General features: G+C 42.0%; 1 protein-coding gene across 2 annotated transcripts in view; it reads left to right on the forward strand.

The window, feature by feature from the left end:
* The first annotated feature begins 3,437 nt into the window (after nt 1-3,437).
* The window catches only part of pitrm1 (pitrilysin metallopeptidase 1), a 65,073-nt gene continuing 48,352 nt past the window's right edge, over nt 3,438-20,158 (forward strand). For both annotated transcript variants that reach the window (XM_060825098.1, XM_060825099.1), the window contains exons 1-8: nt 3,438-3,546; nt 5,360-5,462; nt 9,070-9,176; nt 11,904-12,055; nt 15,464-15,578; nt 15,668-15,764; nt 16,437-16,597; nt 18,035-18,161. In XM_060825098.1, the coding sequence (XP_060681081.1) occupies nt 3,485-3,546; nt 5,360-5,462; nt 9,070-9,176; nt 11,904-12,055; nt 15,464-15,578; nt 15,668-15,764; nt 16,437-16,597; nt 18,035-18,161 (924 nt within the window). In that variant the 5' untranslated portion in view covers nt 3,438-3,484. The remainder of the gene's footprint in view (nt 3,547-5,359; nt 5,463-9,069; nt 9,177-11,903; nt 12,056-15,463; nt 15,579-15,667; nt 15,765-16,436; nt 16,598-18,034; nt 18,162-20,158) is intronic.

The following is a 20,158-nucleotide window of genomic DNA, read 5'->3' on the forward strand; positions in this document are numbered from 1 at the left end:
ACTTTGTGCATATTCAGGACAGCATCAAAAGCTGATCAGAAAGATGGCAGTAGGAGTTGAAGGAGGAACTGAATGCTGACACGCGGCGAATTTAAGTTCACATTCGCAAATAGAATGGAGATTTTTAGCATTAAAATAAAACAAAGAACTGCAGATGCTGGAAATTTGAAACAAAAACAGCAACCGCTGGAGAAACCTAGCAGGTCTGGCAGCATCTGTGGAGTGAAAGCAGAATTGACGTTTTGAGTTGGGTTACCCTTCTTCAGAACAGTTGACTTGAAACATTAACTCTCTTTTCTCTCCACAAAACATGCTCAACTTCTCCAACAATTTCTGCTTTTGCTTGAGAATTTTAGCAGTTATTTATTCTTCATTTTGTTTCCTCTCTGTTGAGGAGACAACAGTTTGCAGTAAGTATTGCATGTCAGATTGGAACACGATTGAAATAATTCCAGAGAGCCCGATACCCAGTCACCAAGTCACCTTTATTTACATATGCAAAGTCCTTGACTTTAGTACTGTCTCTTCAAAGTCAAGAATGACAAAATCACTGACAGTCCCATTTTTATCTGTCAGCTTAAACTCTGTGATTTAACCACTAACAGCTCAAATCAGGGACCTCATATTCTATGATGTCCAGCTGCCTGACTATCCCTCACCCTCTGAGTCCGAGGACATAGGCTGGTCCAGTTTTTTGGAAGGCCTTCTGGGATATTTTAGCACCAGTTCAGGTTCCTCTGACTCGATGTCTGTTATGGGCGGAGTGTAATGCACAGGAGCATGCCTCCTAAGCCAGGAATGCCTCAGTAGAATTTCAGTTTTTTCTTCCAGTGGCAAAGACATTGAGGTGGCTACATCTATTATGCCATCGTGGATTTAGAGGACTTGTCAATGCTTGACGGACAAGGTGAATCCACAGGTTCCAGCAACCTTTCCACTGTTCCAAGGGGGAGGGCACGTTTTGCTCTCACATCGTTTGCAAATTTGTGGCTTTCATATAGTCCATGTACTTGTTCAGGACTGTCGTGTGTACCTGAACTTCACATGTTACTGGTCATGACCTCATGTCAATTATGCCTCTTGCCTATGTGGGGCATTTCCGTGGATCGGTGTTAGGACTGCAACACTTCACAGTTTTTTTTGTTTTTATTGCATTTATATCATACCATTAATACTGTGAAACAAGCCAAAGCCCTCAGCTTCTTCCTCTTCAATAGACATATCCAACCCCCATCCACCAATAACATCCTCCGCTTCGCTGAACTAGTCCTCACCCATAATAAATTTACCTTTAAATCTTCCCATGGGCACTCCAATGAGTGCTAGCTATGCCTACTACTTTGTTGACTACATCAAACAGACCCTCTTCAGTACCTGCACAGGAACTGTGTGGCAACTCCTCCGCCATTACATTGCTGACTGTATCGGTGTAGCAGCCTGCACCCAGACTGACAGTTCACCAACTTCGCCCAAAACTTCCACCCTGCCCTCGGACGCCATCTCAGACATCTCCCTCCCCTTTGCTGACTTCTCCATTTCCATCTCCAGCAACAGTCACCGGACGGACATTTCCAAAAACCCACAGACTCCCATAACTACCTGGATTATACCTTCTTCCACCAGTATCCTGCAAGAACTTCATCCTGTTCTCCCAACTCCTCAACCGCTCAGAAGAGGAGACATTCCACTCCCAAGCACCCCAGACATTCACCTATTTTGAACAACGTGCTTTTCCCCGTCATCCAGACAGACCTCCACCACATCTCGTCCATTCCCTACTCCACTGCTCTAAACCCTTCCATCTCTAATCACAATAAATACAGGGTCCCCCTTGTCCTCATCTACCACTTTACCAGTCTCTGCGTCCAATGTATCATCCTTAAAGACTTCCGCCAACTCCAATTAGACCCCACCACCAAGAAAATCTTCCTCTCCCCATCCCTCTATGCCTTCTGCAATGACCGTTCCCTTCACCAATGCTTGGTTCACACCACTACCCCATCAATCCCCCCACCTCCTCAAACCCCCAGGTACCTTCCCTGCAACCGTAAAAGATGCAAAACCTGCCGGTACACCACCCCCTCCTTTAACCTCCAACCAGGACTCCAAATAGGTGAGGCAGAGGTTCACCTGACTCTCCTCTAACCAAGTTGACTGTATCCGGTGCTCCCGATCTGGTCTTCACAGCAACTCAGGGCATATTTTGCTAAGCATCTCAGCCGAGCCCATAGGGTCCATTTTAATTCCCCTTCTGAATCCCTTTCTGACATGACCATCCTTGGCCTCCTCCATTGCGACAGCAAATCAGACTGCAAATTGGAGGAGCAACACCTCATCTCCTACCTGGGCAGCTTGTAGCCTGGAGGACTGAACATTGAGTTCTCCAATTCTAAATATCCTACCTTCCAATCCCCCAACTTCCCTCCCAGCCCCTTCCCCTCCCTTCTATTTGTCAACCGACCCTTCCTTCCAGCTACCAAATAGATTAATTCCTCCCATCGACCAACTAGGTCATACCCTCTACTTGTGTTCATCTATCCCTATATCACCACTCCCTCCCCACCCCTTTATCTGCAGCTCCCCTTACACCCATCCCCAGTCCTGAAAAAGGATTACACCTGAAACATTGGCTTCTCTACCTCCTGATGCTCCCTGGCTTGCTGTGTTTAGATTAGATTACTTACAGTGTGGAAACAGGCCCTTTGGCCCAACAAGTCCACACCGACCCGCCGAAGTGCAGCCCACCCATACCCCTACATATACCCCTTACCTAACACTACGGGCAATTTAGCATGGCCAATTCACCTGACCCGCACATCTTTGGACTGTGGGAGGAAACCGGAGCACCCGGAGGAAACCCACGCAGACACAGGGAGAACGTGCAAACTCCACACAGTCAGTCGCCTGAACCCGGGTGTCAGGCGCTGTGAGGCAGCAGTGCTAACCACTGTGCCACCGTGCCACGCACGGTGTTCTTCCAGCCTCCTGCTTGACTACCTTGAATTCCGGCATCAGCAGTTTTTTTTTGTCTCAAGCCAAGGCATTTGGCAGTTGTCTGACATCAAAACTTAACCACCCTTCATCCTGATGAAGGGCTTTTGCCCGAAATATCAATTTTCCTACTCTCCGGATGTTGCCTGACCTGCTGTGCTTTTCCAGCACTGCATTCTGGACTCAAAACTTAACACAGGGAGATAGTAGGACAACAGTTGAGACATTTAAATAGCAGGTAACAGTATCAATCATGATGTGCACAAATTGCTGAATTTGCAATCCTTCACACCCACTCCCCCTGCAGATTTGACAAATTCGCGCATGCGTGCACCCGGCAGATTGACCACGCCCTCCATTGGCGATGTCACTGTTTTATCCAATCCGTGTGGGTGTTCTATGGGCGGCTCTAGCCAATGAGGGTTCGGGATGTTGCTGGGTACGGCGAGCCAGCAGGCTGCCTGGCGACGGTGGAGGAGAACCTTAGGGCAAGATGGCGGCGGTATTGCGTAGGGCTGCGGGCATGAGGCCGCTGCTGTCAGTGCGGAGCGGGAGGTGAGGCCACCCCGGTCCAGCTACTTCCCGTGTTTTTAGGGGAAGGAGGGGGGGCTCAGAGCCTTCTAGCTGAACCCAGAGTCAGATAGACAGACAGGGCCGTTGGGCACAGGCGGTCGCCTCCTGGCCACACTCACCAGGGCGACCCTTGGCCCTGCCCACGCTCCAGTGATAGAGATAACAGGCCGGCCCTCGGAGCTGCTGCCTCCTCGATCCCAGGGCGACGCGATGACCTGGGCGCTCATCACCACATTCACCCCTCGCCCATACCCTGAGAGTCACAGACTGACGCTGCTGTGACCAGAGGCAGTGCCAACTCTGTAAGCCTGGAGAAGGTTCTGTACTGGGTGGGTTGGTGCTGATTCTCCACAATGTGACACAATATGATGGCACCTGCTTCGTTCTCCATGTGTCACTCTCACTTTACTGTTCGAAAGAATGGCTCTGAACGCAGACTTTAACTTTGCCAAATACCTAAGATCGGTTTATTATTTTCTCAACCTTTTTGTTCAACTCAGCAGATTTCAGACGAGTCTGACCCATCTCCCGCACCTTCAGCCCTCACTCCCACTATTCTTTCCCACCACAGCAGTAGGGTCCCCTTGTCCTCACCTATGTATCCGGAGGATCATGAAGGGCAATTTCTGCCACCACCAGATATACATTCCACTCCCCTGTCAGTCTTTTGCAAGGACTGTTCCTCTGGAACACTCTGGTCCACTCCTCCTTCACTCCCAAAATCATCCCTCAAAGCCGCATGGGACTCTCTTTTGCAGCTGCAGAATGTGTAACACCTGCTAGTTTATTTCGTCCCTCAATATCCAAGGACCCAAACATACCTTCCAGGTGAAGCAGCGATTTACCCGCACTTCGGTCAATCTGAGTGTGGCACTGGTAAAGCACAGCAGGTCAGGCAGCATCCGAGGAGCAGGAGAATCGGCCAGGAATTTCTGATGAAGGGCTTATGCCTGAAATGTTGATTCTCCTGCTCCTCAGAGCCTGACCAGCTGTGCTTTTCGAACATCACACTCTTAGACTCTGATTTGCAGCATCTGCAATCCTCATTTTCTCCTTCAGTCAATCTAGTCTATTGCATTCACTGCTCACAACATGGTCTCATCTACATTAGGGAAATTAAACAGACTGGGTGACCACTTCACAGAAGAGCTATGTTCTGTCCACAGAAAAGAGTCTGAGCTTCCAGTTGTTTGCCACTTCAACACACCACCATGTTCCCTGTCCAACATCTGTCTCTGGTTTGCTGCAGTGCTCAACCAAAACTCAGTGCAAGCTGGAAGAACAACATTTCACTTTCCGCTTAAGAACACTGCAGCCTGTGGACTCAGTATGGATTCAACAATTTTAGGGTTTGAGGCACCTTACCCCAACAGGACCAGGCCTTGTGATCACTTGGTCTGCTATTACATGACCCATTGTTAGCTAATAATTGTCCCCATGAGTAGCTATTCATTCTTCTAAGCTGATTATTATTCGGTTCCTTGTCCAAATGTTCTTCTCTATCTTTAGGCTTTTTCTCCACCTATCATTTATTTCTTGCTTCATCCTTGCATCCTATTTTCTGCATTAAACTTTCTCCTTGTTAGCTTCAGATCTGAGGAAGGGTCACTGGACTCAAAATGTTAGTTGTGATTTCTTTTCTCAGATGCTGCCACACCTGCTGAGCTTTTCCAGCAGTTTCTGTTTTCGTTGACAACTGATTTCCAGTTTATCACTGAAATCATGTTTTTATCTAAGTTTTTATCTAAATAGATGAAAAGTTTTACTGTAATTCCAACATCCTTTTTCTTAATAGATCTATGAGCTGCTGTTCATGGCGATGGAGAAGTAGTTCTGCGCAAGAGCGAGCCAGGCAGTACACAGTTGGGAAGAAAATTCATGGGTTTACAGTCAACCAGGTAGTTTGTTATCTTATTAACCAGCAATCTCTCTCCAAATGGAGTTGAATTCTGATCTATGGTATGATCTGAAACAAACTTCTGTGGGTCGTATTGCTGCATTTTTATGATGTTTGGGAAATGCTGACAGCATGTATCCTGAAAACAAACATTGTATTCAATGTTCTGCACAGCTTTATTTTGAAAAACATGTTTATGTGATTTTCATGTCTTTGAGACAGCTCCACAGCTTATGAAGTACTATAAATGTAATCACTAGATTCTGGAAAGATCCTAGCAGATTGGAAGTCAACAAATTTAACCTCATTACTTTTGGGGAGGCAGTGGTGTAATGGTTATGCCATTGGGCTGGTGATCCATAATCATGGGCTAATATTCTTGGAACGTATGTTTGAATCCTGTCTTGGCAGCTGGTGTTTTTTGAATTCAGCAAAAGAAAAATATCTGCAATAAAAAGCTAATCAAATGGGAGCCTAACCGGTTCATTAATGTTCTTTAGAGAAGGAAATCTGACATCTCCCAGACCCGGTGGTGTTAATGTTTTGCTGCCCTATGAACACTTGGGGATGGATAGTAAAACAGTGCTCATATTCCATGAGCGATTTATTTTTGAAAGATAGAGAAAGAAAAAGCAGGGTATTACACAGAAGATTAATGTACCAGATGAAGACTACTTGGATTGAGACTTATTATATTGGCCCATAGATAGAGTTAGTTAATGGACTGGAAACAGAATAGGGGTCAATGGGACATTTTCTGAAGACTATGATGACTGGAGTGCTCTAAGAATTTTAGCCTTTTTTTTGTGTTTACATACATACAAAGCTAGATATAGGAATGTAAGCTGAGAGAAAAACACCCAAGAGGCTGCAAAGCGATATAGGTAGATTAACTGAACTGGACAACATGTGGCAGATGGAGTATAATGCAGGCAATTGTAATTTTTTCCGTTTGGTCATGAGAATATCGGGAAACCAAATCTTAGCATGACTTATGCACTTAATGGTAAGGTCCTAGGGAGTGTTGCTAAACAAAGAGACCTTGGAGTGCAGGTTCATAGCTCCTTGAAAATGGAGTCGCAGGTAGATAGGATAGTGAAGAAGACATTTGGTATGCTTTCTTTTATTGGTCAGAGTATTGAGTACAGGAGTTGGGAGGCCATGTTGTGGCTGTACAGGATATTAGTTAGGTCACTGTTGGAATATTGCATGCAATTCTGGTCTCCTTCCTATCAGAAAGATGTTATGAAACTTGAAAGGGTTCAGAAAAAATTTACAAGGATGTTGCCAGGGTTAGAGGACTTGAGCTATAGGGAGAGGTTGAATAGGCTGGGGCTGTTTTCCATGGAGTGTCGGAGGTTGAGGGGTGACCTTTTGTGGTTTATAAAATTATGAGGTGCATGGACAGGATAAATAGACAAAGTCTTTTCCCTGGGGTTGGGGAGTCCAGAACTAGAGGACATAGGTTTAGGGTGAGAGGGGAAAGATATAAAAAAGACCTAAGCAGCCACTTTTCCACGCAGAGGATGGTAGAATGAGCTGCCAGAGGAAGTGGTGGAGGCTGGTACAATTGCAACATTTAAAAGGCATCTGGATAGGAATATGAATAGGAATGGTTTGGAGGGATATGGGCCGGGTGCTGGCAGGTGGGATTAGATTGGGTTGGGATATCTGGTTGGCATGGGTGTGTTGGACTGAAGGGTCTGTTTCCATGCTGTACATCTGTATGACTGTAATAGAAAAGCAGAATATTTTGAAAAGTATATGCATCTTTAAAATGTAGGTGTTTATAGGTGCCTGGGTCTGCTTTTTCAAGGAGGACCAAAGTTAGCATGCAGATACTGCCAAGAAATTAGGACAGTGCATTACATTAATCTGTACTTTAAGGGGATTTGAGTAATAAATAACCCTTAGTAAAATTGTACTGGGTTTCGTGAGACTACATCTGGAACCACTCAGGGACTGAGTGCTCACTGTTCTCATTCCACCTGCTTTCTTAGAGTGGCACGGTGGCTCAGTGGTTAGCACTGCAGCCTCACAGCACCAGGGCCCAAGGAAACCTTGGGCAGCTGTCTGTTTGGAGTTTGTGCATTCTCCCTGTGTCTATGTGGATTTCCTCCCATAGTCCAAAGATTGCAGGTCAGGTAAATTGTCCATAGTATTAGATTCATTAGTCAGAGGTCTGGGTGGGTTACTCTCCAAAGGGTCGGTGTAGACTTGTTGGGCTGGAGGGAACCTAATCTAAATTGCAACAACAGTCTGCATTTATGTAGAACTGTAAACAAAGTAAGTTCCAGCCATTTTACAGAAGTGTAATCAAAGTACATCCTGAGTTAAGAGGGGTAATATGAAAGTTGGAAAATAAATAAAGCTATAAGGAGAGCCTTAAAAAGAAAATAATGAGGTAAAGGGTTCAAGGATGACAATTCGGAGCCAAAACACAAATTGCTGGGAAAAACTCAGCAGGTCTGAACTGAAGAAGGGTCACTGGACTTGAAAGCTTAATTTTGGGCTCTCCTTTGATAGCTCAGCTGGTAGAGCAAAGGACTGTCATGTCACAAATCTGTCGTCCTTAGAAGGGCAGCACGGTGGCTCAGTGGTTAGCACTGCTGCCTCACAGCACGAGCGACCCAAGTTCGATCCCCGCCTCGGGTGACTGTCTGTGTGAAGTTTGTGCATTCTCCTCGTGTCTGCGTGGGTTTCCTCCAGATGCTCCGGCTTCCTCCCACAATCCAAAGATGTGCAGGTCAGGTGAATTGTCCATGCTAAATTGTCCATAGTGTTAGGTGCATTAGTCAAGGGTAAATATAGGGTAGGGGAACGGGGCTGGGTGGGTTACTCTTCGAAGAGTTGGTGTGGACATGGTAGGCCGAAGGGCCTGTTTCCATACTGTAGCGAATCTAATCTAAAAAAAAATCTAATCTAATGCTGTCTATAATTTTGGTCTCCATATGCAAGGAAGAGTATACTTACGTTTGAGGCAGTGCAACAAAGCTTCACTAGATTTGTCCCATGGATGAGAGGCTGAGTAAATTGGGTCCATGTTATGAGGGAGGGTGCTTGTTGGTCTAGACACTCTGAAGTCAATTCCCCTAGCTGAGACATCTAGAATAAGGGGACACAATTTCAGGAAAAAGGTTTGAATATTTAGAAATGAAGTGAAACAAAATTTCTCCAGTCAAAAGATTGTGAATGTTTGGAATTCTCCACTCCAGAGAGTTGGAATATTTCATTATTGGATATATTTAAGTTTTAGATTGACAGATCTTTGGTCTCTCAGATGGTTGAAGGTTACGGAGAGAGGACAGGAATTTGGAGTTGAAGCTCAAGGTCATCATGGTTGGATTGAACAGCAGAGTAGCTCAACTTCTCTCTCTCTCTCTTATTTTCAAATTTAATAAAGTCCAAGGTGCATATTCAGATAACTAAATTCTTGCCAGTGGACAGTGACAGTTCAACGTGGCTGGACTGATCAGATTATTCTTCTTCATTAACACACAAAGGCAACTATGTTGTTTTTAAAAATTGTCTTAAAAGACCTCTAAATATAACCAAACTCAAAATTCCAATATTTTTATCATAATAAGAACAATCTTTCTCTCTGTTAGGTGACGCCTGTTCCAGATCTCTTCTTGACAGCTGTTAAGCTCAACCATGATAATACAGGGGCTCAGCACTTGCATGTAGCAAGGGATGATCCAAACAATCTATTCAGGTATCTCTTCAGTTATGACTTTGTTTATTATGCCTTATTTGATTTTATTTTTGATTTAGTATTAACCGACTCTGGTATGTGCTTTTTAATCGATTCGAGAGGGTTCAGGAGAATTTAAAATATTGTGAATGCTGGAAATCTAAAATCAGAAAATTCTGGACATAGTCAAACCTTACAGCATCTTGGGGGAGAGAGGCAGGTTAATGAACTGGTGAAAGGTCATACATTAACTCTTTCTCTTTTCACAGATGCTCCCCGATTTACTGAGTATTTACAATTTTTTTTTGTATGTTTCACTGTTTGAAAGTACAGAAACCTTTTATTAATCAGCCCCTTTGGGACCAGGAGGGCGTCAGTTGAGCAATATTCCGTTTGATCAAGAGGTCCACATAATCAATGTAAGAACACATGCTAAATAATAGAAACATAATGCAGGTGGTATACACATCAGTTGTATTTACAGCATAAATCACTTAAATAATAACTAAAATATGATTGTCTGAGAGCCGCCTCAGTCACACCCTCAACTGACTACGTAGATGTGATAATACTGTAAACTTCCAGTTCATTACATGTGGTTAAAACAAAGTTTGCAATGGAATGTCACAAAATCAGTTCACATTCTCTACAGAACCCTACACAAATAAAATTTTAATAAGTAATTTTGCTACGTGTGCAACAGTATTTTAAAAGATGGATATGCTCATGGAATGAAAGGGATGATAGCAGTGGGAACAGAAAAGTGAAAAAAAAACAAATTATGAATGAAACTCTAGAAGAAGGGTCTGAAATTCTGAAGAAGGGTCACTAGACCTGAAAAGCTAACTCTGTTTTCTCTACCCAGATGCTGCTAGACATACTACGTTTCTCCAGCAATTTCTGTTTTTGTTGTGAATTGAAAAGTGGTTGTATGACAGGAAATAGAGAAAAGTTTAAACAGTTTTTTTTGGAGTCAAGATATGCAGTGGTGTTCCCTAGGGGTCAGTGTTGGGACCACTGCTTCTTGGGTTTTATATTAATGACCTAGACTTAGGTGTATAGGACACTATTTCATTATTTGTAGATGATCTAAAACTTGGAAGTATTGTTAACTGTAAAGAAGTTAATGATAGACCTCGAGTTCTTAGGCTGGTTGAATAGACTGACCGGCAACAGTTGATATCTAATGTAGAGAAGTGGTAAATATTCATGAATAATGAAAAGCAATATAAAATAAAATTAACAGTTCTGAAAAGGGTTTGGGAGCAAAGGGCCCCAGGGTGTGTATGTGCAGACTCGTCATTGAGCATGGCAGAACAGATTGAGAAAGTGGTTATGAAAGCAATTTTGGTTTGGTCGCAACTGCATTTGGTTTAGGTACACAATTTTCGAAGTGCTTGAAGGCGTCGAGGATGTAGAGAAGGGGTGAGGAACTCAGGTCTGTTAGATTGGAGAAGCTGGGGCTCTTCTTGGAGCGGAGAAGACTGAGAGGGTTGATGAAGGTTTCCAAAATTATGAGGTGTTTAGACAAGATAGATAGAAAACGACTGTTCCATTTGGCAGAAGGATCAATGGCATAGCAATAATGTCATTAGTAATTCAGAAATACAAGCTAATGATCTTGGGATATGAGTTCAAATCCCCGTCATAGCAGATGGTCAAATTTGGATCGAGTAAAATCTGAAGGAAAAACAATCTAACATCAATCATGTAACTACTGTCAACATTTGGGTCAAAAACCCACCTTGTTCACTAATTTAAGGAAATAAATCTGCTGTCTGGTCTGACATACAGGTGACTCCTGAACACCAGCAATATGTTTTACTCTTAACTTTCCTCTTAATAATTAGGAATGGGGAAAAGTCCTGTCAAAGGCTGTTATGCTTACATCCCATTTTTGAATCTAAAAAAAAAGTTTCTTAAACTGGGCGAGTAAGTTAGGGGCTTCATTTGCCTCTATTAGGGATATGGGATGGAGGTTAAAGGGATGGGCAATGAAGACCAGCCCTCTTCCTTGTCTCTAAACCATTGACTGTACACTCCCTGCAATCCCCATCTTCATTGTTTAGAAAGAAAGTGAACTCAACATTCAATACCCAAATCTTGGGATGTTAGCAATCATCTGTGATTAGCCAGTGGCTTCTGCTGGGGCAGGTCTTCACTGTGGAGGCTCGTGATTCTTTGAGATGCGTGCCTATCAGATATTAAAGAGGATAATCAGAGCTTGATCCATTGAGCTTCTTCATTGGCAAGGGAGGGGAGCTATTGGAGTACAAAATCTCAGCCCATGATTCCAAATAGATTTTCAGCTGTTTGATTTTTGTTAACCCATGAGGATTAAGGTTGCTGTAATTGATGCTGAACAATGAAATGTTAGATTATAGAATCACAAAATTGCTACAGCACAGGAGGTAGAACATAGTATCTGCCCTGGCTCTCCTAATTTCATTTCTTGGCATTCTCTCTCTAATCCCCTCCATGCTTCACTTCTTCACAGATAACAATCTGATTCCCATTTGAGTCCTGCAATTGTACAATTCACCACAATCTCAGGCAGTGCATTGCAGATCTTAAAGACTTTTGAAAAAATGTTTCTCTTCATATCTCCATTGTTGCTTTTGTTAATGGGTAAGAAAATTAAAGTTAGAGTTTTAATGAGGTTATATAACATCCTCCGTTTTTGCTTTTTTAAGTGGTATTGTTACAGAAAAAATACTAACGAGGTAATTGTGTGTACTTTTTCTTTAGTGTGCAGTTTCGTACTACACCACTCAACAGTACTGGAGTTCCTCATATTTTGGAGCATGTTGTACTTTGTGGCTCGGAGAAGTACCAATGCAGAGATCCCTTCTTCAAAATGTTGACACGATCACTTGCCACCTTCATGAATGCTTTCACAGGTCAGAATTGTTGAATTAGATATACCTGTAGATGATGCTGTGAGTAGTTGAGTCTTGAGCTTGGTTTGTAATAAACCTAAGGAACATGTTTGACTGAATAACTTTTGTAATTTTTGTAGGCTTTCTGTTTTTTGTAAAAAGAGTGTTTAAATTCTGTATGTCATCACCAAGAAATTAGAACACTATGCTGCTCAGCTTTAACAATCCCACCATGTTTAGCATCTGTACAAGCAAGGTTCCTAGTACTTTGAAGTAGAGTCTTTCTCATTCCCTATTTAGTTTTTTTTTCAGCTATTTATCTCAGCTCTTACATGTTTAAAATATCTATTTTAGTCACTAATTGTGAGTGCATTCTTTCTACAATTAGAAAGAATATGTCCCGTCCACTTTGCTTCATAATTTTAAACATCTTGACTCTTCTAACAGAGTCACAGAGTCATAGAGATGTATAGCATGGAAACAGACCCTTCGGTCTAACTCATCCATGCCAACCAGATATCCCAACCTAATCTAGTCCCACTTGCCAGCACCTGGCCCATACCTCTCCAAATCCTTCCTATTCATATACCCATTCAGTGCCTTTTAACTGTTGCAATTGTACTAGGCTCCAACACTTCCTTTGGCAGCACATTCCATACAGGCACCACCCTCTGTATGAAAATGTTGCCCCTTTTATATCTTTCCTCTCTCACCCTAAACCTATGCCCTCTACTTCTGGACTCCCCCACCCCAGGAAATAGACCTTGTCTATTTATCCTATCCATGACCTTCATGATTTTATAAACCTCGATGAGGTCATCCTTCAGCCTACGATGCTCAAGGCAAAACAGTCCCAGCCCGTGCGAAGCTAGAGAAGTGATTGCTGGGCCTCTTGCTGAGATATTTGTATCATCGATAGTCACAGGTGAGGTGCTGGAAGACTGGAGATTGGCAAAGGTGGTGCCACTGTTTAAGAAGGGCAGTAAAGATAAGCCAGGGAACTATGGACCAGTGAGCCTGACCTCGGTGGTAGGCAAGTTGTTGGAGGGAAAACCCAAGGGACAGGATGTACATGCATTTGGAAAGGCAAGGACTGATTCGGGATAGTCAACATGACTTTGTGCGTGGGAAATCATGTCTCACAAATTTGATTGAGTTTTTTGAAGAAGTAACAAAGAAGATTGATGAGGACAGAGAAGTAGTTGTGATCTATATGGACTTCAGTAAGGTGTTTGACAAGGTTCCCCATGAGGGATTGATTAGCAAGGTTAGATCTCATGGAATACAGAGAGAACTAGCCATTTGGACACAGAACTGGCTCAAAGGTAGAAGACAGAGGGTGGTGGTGGAGGTTTGTTTTTCAGACTGGAGGCCTGTGACCAATGGAGTGCCACAAGGATCGGTGCTAGGCCCTCTACTTTTTGTCATTTATATAAATGATTTGGATGCGAGCATAAGAGGTACAGTTAGTAAGTTTGCAGGTGACACCAAAATTGGAGGTGTAGTGGACAGCGAAGAGGGTTATCTCAGATTACAACAGGATCTGGACCAGATGGGCCAATGGGCTGAGAAGTGGCAGATGGAGTTTAATTCAGGTAAATGCGAAGTGCTGCATTTTGGGAAAGCAAATCTTAACAGGACTTATGCACTTAATGGTAAGGTCCTAGGGAGTGTTGCTGAACAAAGAGACCTTGGAGTGCAGGTTCATAGCTCCTTGAAAGTGGATTCGCAGGTAGACAGGATAGCGAAGGAGGCATTTGGTATGCTTTCCTTTATTGGTCAGAGTATTGAGTACAGGAGTTGGGAGGTCATGTTGTGGCTGTACAGGACATTGGTTAGGCCACTTGGAATATTGTGTGCAATTCTGGTCTCCTTCCTAACTGAAAGATGTTGTGAAACTTGAAAGGGTTCAGAAAAGATTGACAAGGATGTTGCTAGGGTAGGAGGATTTGAACTGAACAGGCTAGGGCTGTTTTCCCTGGAGTGTCGGAAGCTGAGGGGGTGACCTTTTATAGAGGTTTACAAAATTATGAGGGGCATAGATAGGATAAATAGACAAAGTCTTTTCCCTGGGGTTGGGGAGCCCAGAACTAGAGGGCATAGGTTTAAGGTGAGTGGGGAAAAAATATAAAAGCCCTAAGGGGCAACTTTTTCACACAAAGGGTGATGGGTGTATGGAATGAGCGGCCAGAGGATGTGGTGGAGGTTGGTATAATTGCAACATTTAAGAGGAATTTGGATGGGTATATGAATAGGAACGGTTTGGAGTGCTCCCCCACTGACACCTCAGTCATTGCCCTGCCTTATTTACAATTTAAAATGGCAGTAAGGCAGACGAAACAAGTTGATAAATGCCAGAAAACCTGCATTCATCTAGTACATTGTCTAGTAGGTAGGTAGATAAGGCGAGACTGATTAAATACCAGTTATCTTCTGAAACAGGCTTTGGAAGGAGTGGGGGTGATGAGGAGCAGCAGGGTTTGGGCAATGTTGAAGAAGGTATGGCATAAAAAACTGAAGTGATCATAATCAAGTTTCAGTTTGATGTGGAGGTGCCGGTGTTGAACTGGGGTGGACGAGGTTAGAAGTTGAAAGCAGTCACAACGTTTCAAACATTCCTTTGTGCATGTAATCCCTACTATCGAGCATTGACTATATATTTGGTTTGAGTATTAATTCAGTGTCCGTCATGGTACCAGAAATAAGCCATTCAGCCCCTCTTACTTGTTCTTCCATTTGACTAGATTGTGACTTAACCGAATATGCAGCTTTATATCGTGTGAAGCCCTATAGGTGGAACAATAGCACTGTTTTAAAATTTGAAAATATTCACCGTTACGTCTTGGTATATGAATTCTGCATCTACAATAAAATTCAGACTTACTTTTCCTTTTACTTCCATATTGCTTTGACATTCAAAGTATTACTTCTAATGCAATATCAAAAGAACTGCAGATGCTGGAAATCAGGAACAAAAACAGAAATGGCTGGACAAACTTAGTCGGTCTAGCAGCTTCTGTGGAAATCAGAGTTAACACTTCTGGTCTGGTGGCCCTTCTTCAGAAACAGGTCCAAAATGTTAACTCTGATTTCCACAGAAGCTGCTAAACTTGAGTTTTTCCATCAATATCTGTTTTTATTGCTTTTAATGTATTTGTGAATATAAACACATACTTTAATTCAAAACATTTTATTTGTTTTACCAAAATGTGCCAACTCAAATTTTCTGATAATGGCATTCTATCTACCAATAGGTATTCTGCATAAATATATTCCTGTGAACATTGAACACTACTGTGTTTCTGTCTGACACCTTAAAATCCAGGGCAGCTTGTTGAAATTAATGTCAATACAAGGTGTTGTGCTGTGCCGATAAATTAATGACATTATGACAAGCTAATAATTGATTTGGATTTTTTTTATCTTTAGCTAATGACTACACGATGTATCCATTTTCCACCCAAAATTCTAAGGATTTTCAGAATCTTCTGTCTGTTTACCTGGATGCTGTTTTTTTTCCATGCTTAAGGGAATTGGATTTTTGGTAAGATGATGCATTTTTACCTGTACCAAATAAGCATAAATAAATTTTTCATAAGGTGGCTTTGCATTTCACTTATCTTTGTATAACAGGCAAGAAGGGTGGAGGCTGGAACACGAAATTCCTGATGATCCAGGCTCACCACTTATCTTCAAAGGAGTTGTGTTCAATGAAATGAAGGGTGTATTTGTAAGTATGTTTGAAAAAAATGCAGTTTGATTTGAACATTTTAATGTATATTCAAGGTGCTGTAACAGAGGATAGAATTTCATAGACGTGACCCTATTGCATGCATTATTAATGTTAAAGCTTTGGAAAGTAGTATTTCTACAGGTTTTTGGTGGAGTTCCTTTAAAGTTTATTTGAACTACTTGTGTTTAAACTTAAAAATGATGTTCCATTCATTGCATTTATTATGCCATCCAAACCTTTTATGCCTCTGTAGAACAGTTTAATAAATTAGCTAATTATACAGAGAATGTCAAATAGAAAAAAATGCACCTCAAGCTGATAAGGACGTTTTTTAGATAAGATCAAATAGCCTTTCACAAGAAAACATTTGCAATGTGTCCGACAGTTTACTTAAAAGTATTTTGCTTCTTAAGTAAAGAATGCAGTGAAATGGACATTATTACTCTTGACTCATTACTTGTATTTGCAATTTGTTGAAAGACTGAACAAGATAATAGATATAATTACACAAGGGACAAAAGGATCATCAAGTATATCTGTTACAGACTTATGAAACAATTTTGCTGTGTGCATTTTTGGTGCAAAGTAATAAGTGTCTCAAGTCTGTGTAGATTTGCAAAATATTCTCTGTTGTATATTTAACAAAAGTGTCTGTATTCGTTATTTCAGGCGAACAATGAAAATCTTTATGCTCAGCATCTACAGAACAAGCTTCTACCAGAGCATACTTACTCTGTAGTCTCTGGTGGTGACCCACTACATATACCCAAGCTTACTTGGGAAGAATTGAAAAACTTTCATGCTACACATTATCATCCTAGCAATGCCAGGTATAATGCTACTTTTAAATGATGTAAATCCTTCATTTAATGGTGTTCAAACATTACGTGCTTTCACCAGTAGGTTTTCCATCTTTCAAGGGAGTGTTTCATGCAGCAGGGATTCCTTTAAATCAAGGCTATCTGCACACCTCCATGTCTCAATCATAAGATTATTTACTTTTATCTTGTTTAAATTTACCTCAATCCTGCTTAAACTAAATCATGTATTTTTGTGAGAAGTTGAAATTTTAGGTCAGCAAAAAAAACACCATCAATTCTAAGTTCACTTTCAGCGCCTCTAGAGGGCACTTTTATCTTCTTGGAACCTGAACTGAAGCTATCATTTCAATTCAAATTAAGTTGACATGTCACTTCAGTTTTTGTGACTTTTAGCAGCAACAAGGGAATGTGTTAATATGAGCACATAGTCTATCGTTGTTAATTCTTGTTTAATTTTGATTGAAAAAAGTTCAAATTATTCAATAGCACAAATTGGGTAAATTTGTTTTTTTTCTTCTCATGGTATAATTGTCCATCCATAATTGTCCTGGTGCTCGTGAACTGCCATCTTGAACCACTACAGTCCTTCAGTCCTTGAGATATAGGGACACTTTGTGCTTTGGGGAGAGAATTTCAGGATTTTGATTCAGTAGCAGCGAAGGAATGGCAATATAGTTCCAACTATATGGGCATGCGGCTTGACATGGAATTTGGAAGTCCAATTTAAAAGGCTGCTTTGTACTGAAGATATTGACTTCTTGAGCATTGCATCCTTCAGGCAAGAGGAAGTATTCCATTACAGTACTGATTTGTGTTTGTTGATGGACAAACATTGGGGAGACAGGAGGCAACTCCTAGTCTCTGACTTGCTCATGTAGTATTTATATAGCTGGTAATGTTCAGCTTCTGGTCAATGGTAATCCTGAGGATTGGAATTGAGGAGAGATCAGCGATGGCAATACCTATACATGTCAAGGGGTGTTGATTGGATGCTCTTGTTGGAAATGGTCATTGCCTGGCACTTGTGTGGCATGGATATTATTTGCCATTTATCAACCCAAACCTAGATATTGTCCAGGTCTGGCTGCATATGGACACAAATTGTTTTAATATCTGAGATGTTGTGAAGTGAATTGTTCTGATTATTGTGCAGTTATGAGCAATCATCCTCACTTTTGACCTTGTGATGGAAGGATTGGTGCCACGACTGAAGAGGTTTGGACCTCAGACACCAGAGCATCAATACACTGATTTGCATGATTTATTTGCATGATGTTAGCTAACGTGAAACACAGTTTCTAATCATTTTAGTCTGTTTGGTTGGACTTGTCAAGCCATTGTGGGAATCAGTCTCCAAGGTTTCATTGGAAAGAATTCTAAACTCTGAAAATGCATTGATTATAAAATAGCTTGAGAGTTTTCTTTGTATGTACCTATTCATTCCAGGTTCTTTACTTATGGTGATCTGCCGCTGGAGCAACACCTTCAACAAATCCAGGATGAGGCACTTTGTAAATTCAGTAAAATTGAACCTGGTACTTCAGTTCCTAAACAGTCTCGCTGGAGTGAACCGGTAAGTAAAGATTATGTTTGCTATTTCTGAACAAATATCTGCATTGTCAATGTGCGATACACTAGAGTTAAACATAATACGAAAATGTCAGTGTTAGTTTTTTGTCAAGGAAAAGGAATGTGGTGATGGTCAGTCACAGTCTTCATTGCTGCTGTGTCAGTGATATGACATTTCCTACCATTTCATTGTATTATTATCACAAGGCCTGCAGTGCTTCAAGGAGAATGAAACCACTGTTCCAAAGCAAGCATTAGAAATCACTAAGTTAGTACTTCGCATAGTTTTTAAACCCTAAAAGGAAATGACCAGTTTTTTAAAATGTTTATATATAACTAATTCACTATTTTTTGGATTTAATCTTCATACCATAATTGAAAACTGGCTTCAATGATTCTTGATTCTGAATGAGAAGTTTGTTGGTTTCAAACTCTACACCAGAGACTTGATGCATACTCTGGGTTGATAATTCAATGTCGCACTAGAGGATCACTGTACTGCTGGACAAAATATTAAACCAAGGTGCGTACTCGTGCGGACATAAAATATTTATTGGCATTATGTAAAAAGATCAAGGAGTTCATCCAAAAGCAGAATGTCTGCTGTTATCTCGTTGCTGTTTCATGTTGATCAGCACTGTTCATTCTGTTTACAAACTGGCTGATCTACTTCGCAGTATTTCAACAATGAATATATTTCACTGATAATGCCACTAAGCAATATCAGTGTGGTGCAAGAAACAGACTGTGTATAATGAAGTAACAATAGATGGCAGTCACCCATTAAAAGTACTTAAGTGTTGAGAAGTACTTTGGAATGCCCTTAAGTCATGAAAGGAGCAGATGCTTTGACAAGAACAGAGACTTGGAGAGGCCATAAAGAAACGCATGAGAGAAATTAATGTAAGTTAGCTATTCTTGTTTGTTGTAACAAAAGTCAAAACAATTTTTGTTCAAATTGATCAGTAACTTTTATTCATTGCCATTTACAGATCTGATTTGGCTGCCTTTGTTACCCAGTTTAATATGGTGGTTTTCTATTGGCTTTCACTAACTATCAGTCTGGTTAAGAAAGCAAGCACCAAAAATGCATTTTCTGGAATGGGAATTGAACATATAACTGTTGACATTATTCTGAAGCAGATAAAAACAATGACTGCAGATGCTGGAAACCAGATTTTGGATTAGTGGTGCTGGAAGAGCACAGCAGTTCAGGCAGCATCCAAGGAGCAGCGAAATTGACGTTTCAGGCAAAAGCCCTTCATTAGGAATAAAGGCAGTGAGCCCAAAGCGTGGAGAAATAAGCTAGAGGAGGGTGGGGGTGGAGAGAAAGTAGCATAGAGTACAATGGGGAAGGGGATGAAGGTGATAGGTCAGGGAGGAGAAGGTGGAGTGGATAGGTGGAAAAGGAGATAGGCAGGTAGGACAAGTCTGGACAAGTCATGGGGACAGTGCTGAGCTGGAAGTTTGGAACTAGGGTGAGGTGGGGGAAGGGGAAATGAGGAAACTGTTGAAGTCAGCATTGATGCCCTGGGGTTGAAGTATTCCGAGGCGGAAGAGGAGGCGTTCTTCCTCCAGGCATCTGGTGGTGAGGGAGCGGTGGTGAAGGAGGCCCAGGACCTCCATGTCCTGGGCAGAGTGGGAGGGGGAGTTGAAATGTTGGGCCACGGGGTGGTGTAGTTGATTGGTGCGGGTGTCCTGGAGATGTTCCCTAAAGCGCTCTGCTAGGAGGCGCCCTGTCTCCCCAATGTAGAGGAGACCGCATCGGGAGCAATGGATACCATAAATGATATTAGTGGATGTGCAGGTAAAACTTTGATTGATGTGGAAGGCTCCTTTAGGGCCTTGGATGGAGGTGAGGGAGGAGGTGTGGGCGCAGGTTTTACAGTTCCTGCGGTGGCAGGGGAAAGTTCCAGGATGGGAGGGTGGGTTGTAGAAGGGCGTGGACCTGACCAGGTAGTCACAGAGGGAACGGTCTTTGCGGAAGGCGGAAAGGGGTGG

This window comes from Hemiscyllium ocellatum, chromosome 5, assembly GCF_020745735.1.
Source record: "Hemiscyllium ocellatum isolate sHemOce1 chromosome 5, sHemOce1.pat.X.cur, whole genome shotgun sequence".
NCBI classification, from domain to species: Eukaryota; Metazoa; Chordata; class Chondrichthyes; order Orectolobiformes; family Hemiscylliidae; genus Hemiscyllium; species Hemiscyllium ocellatum.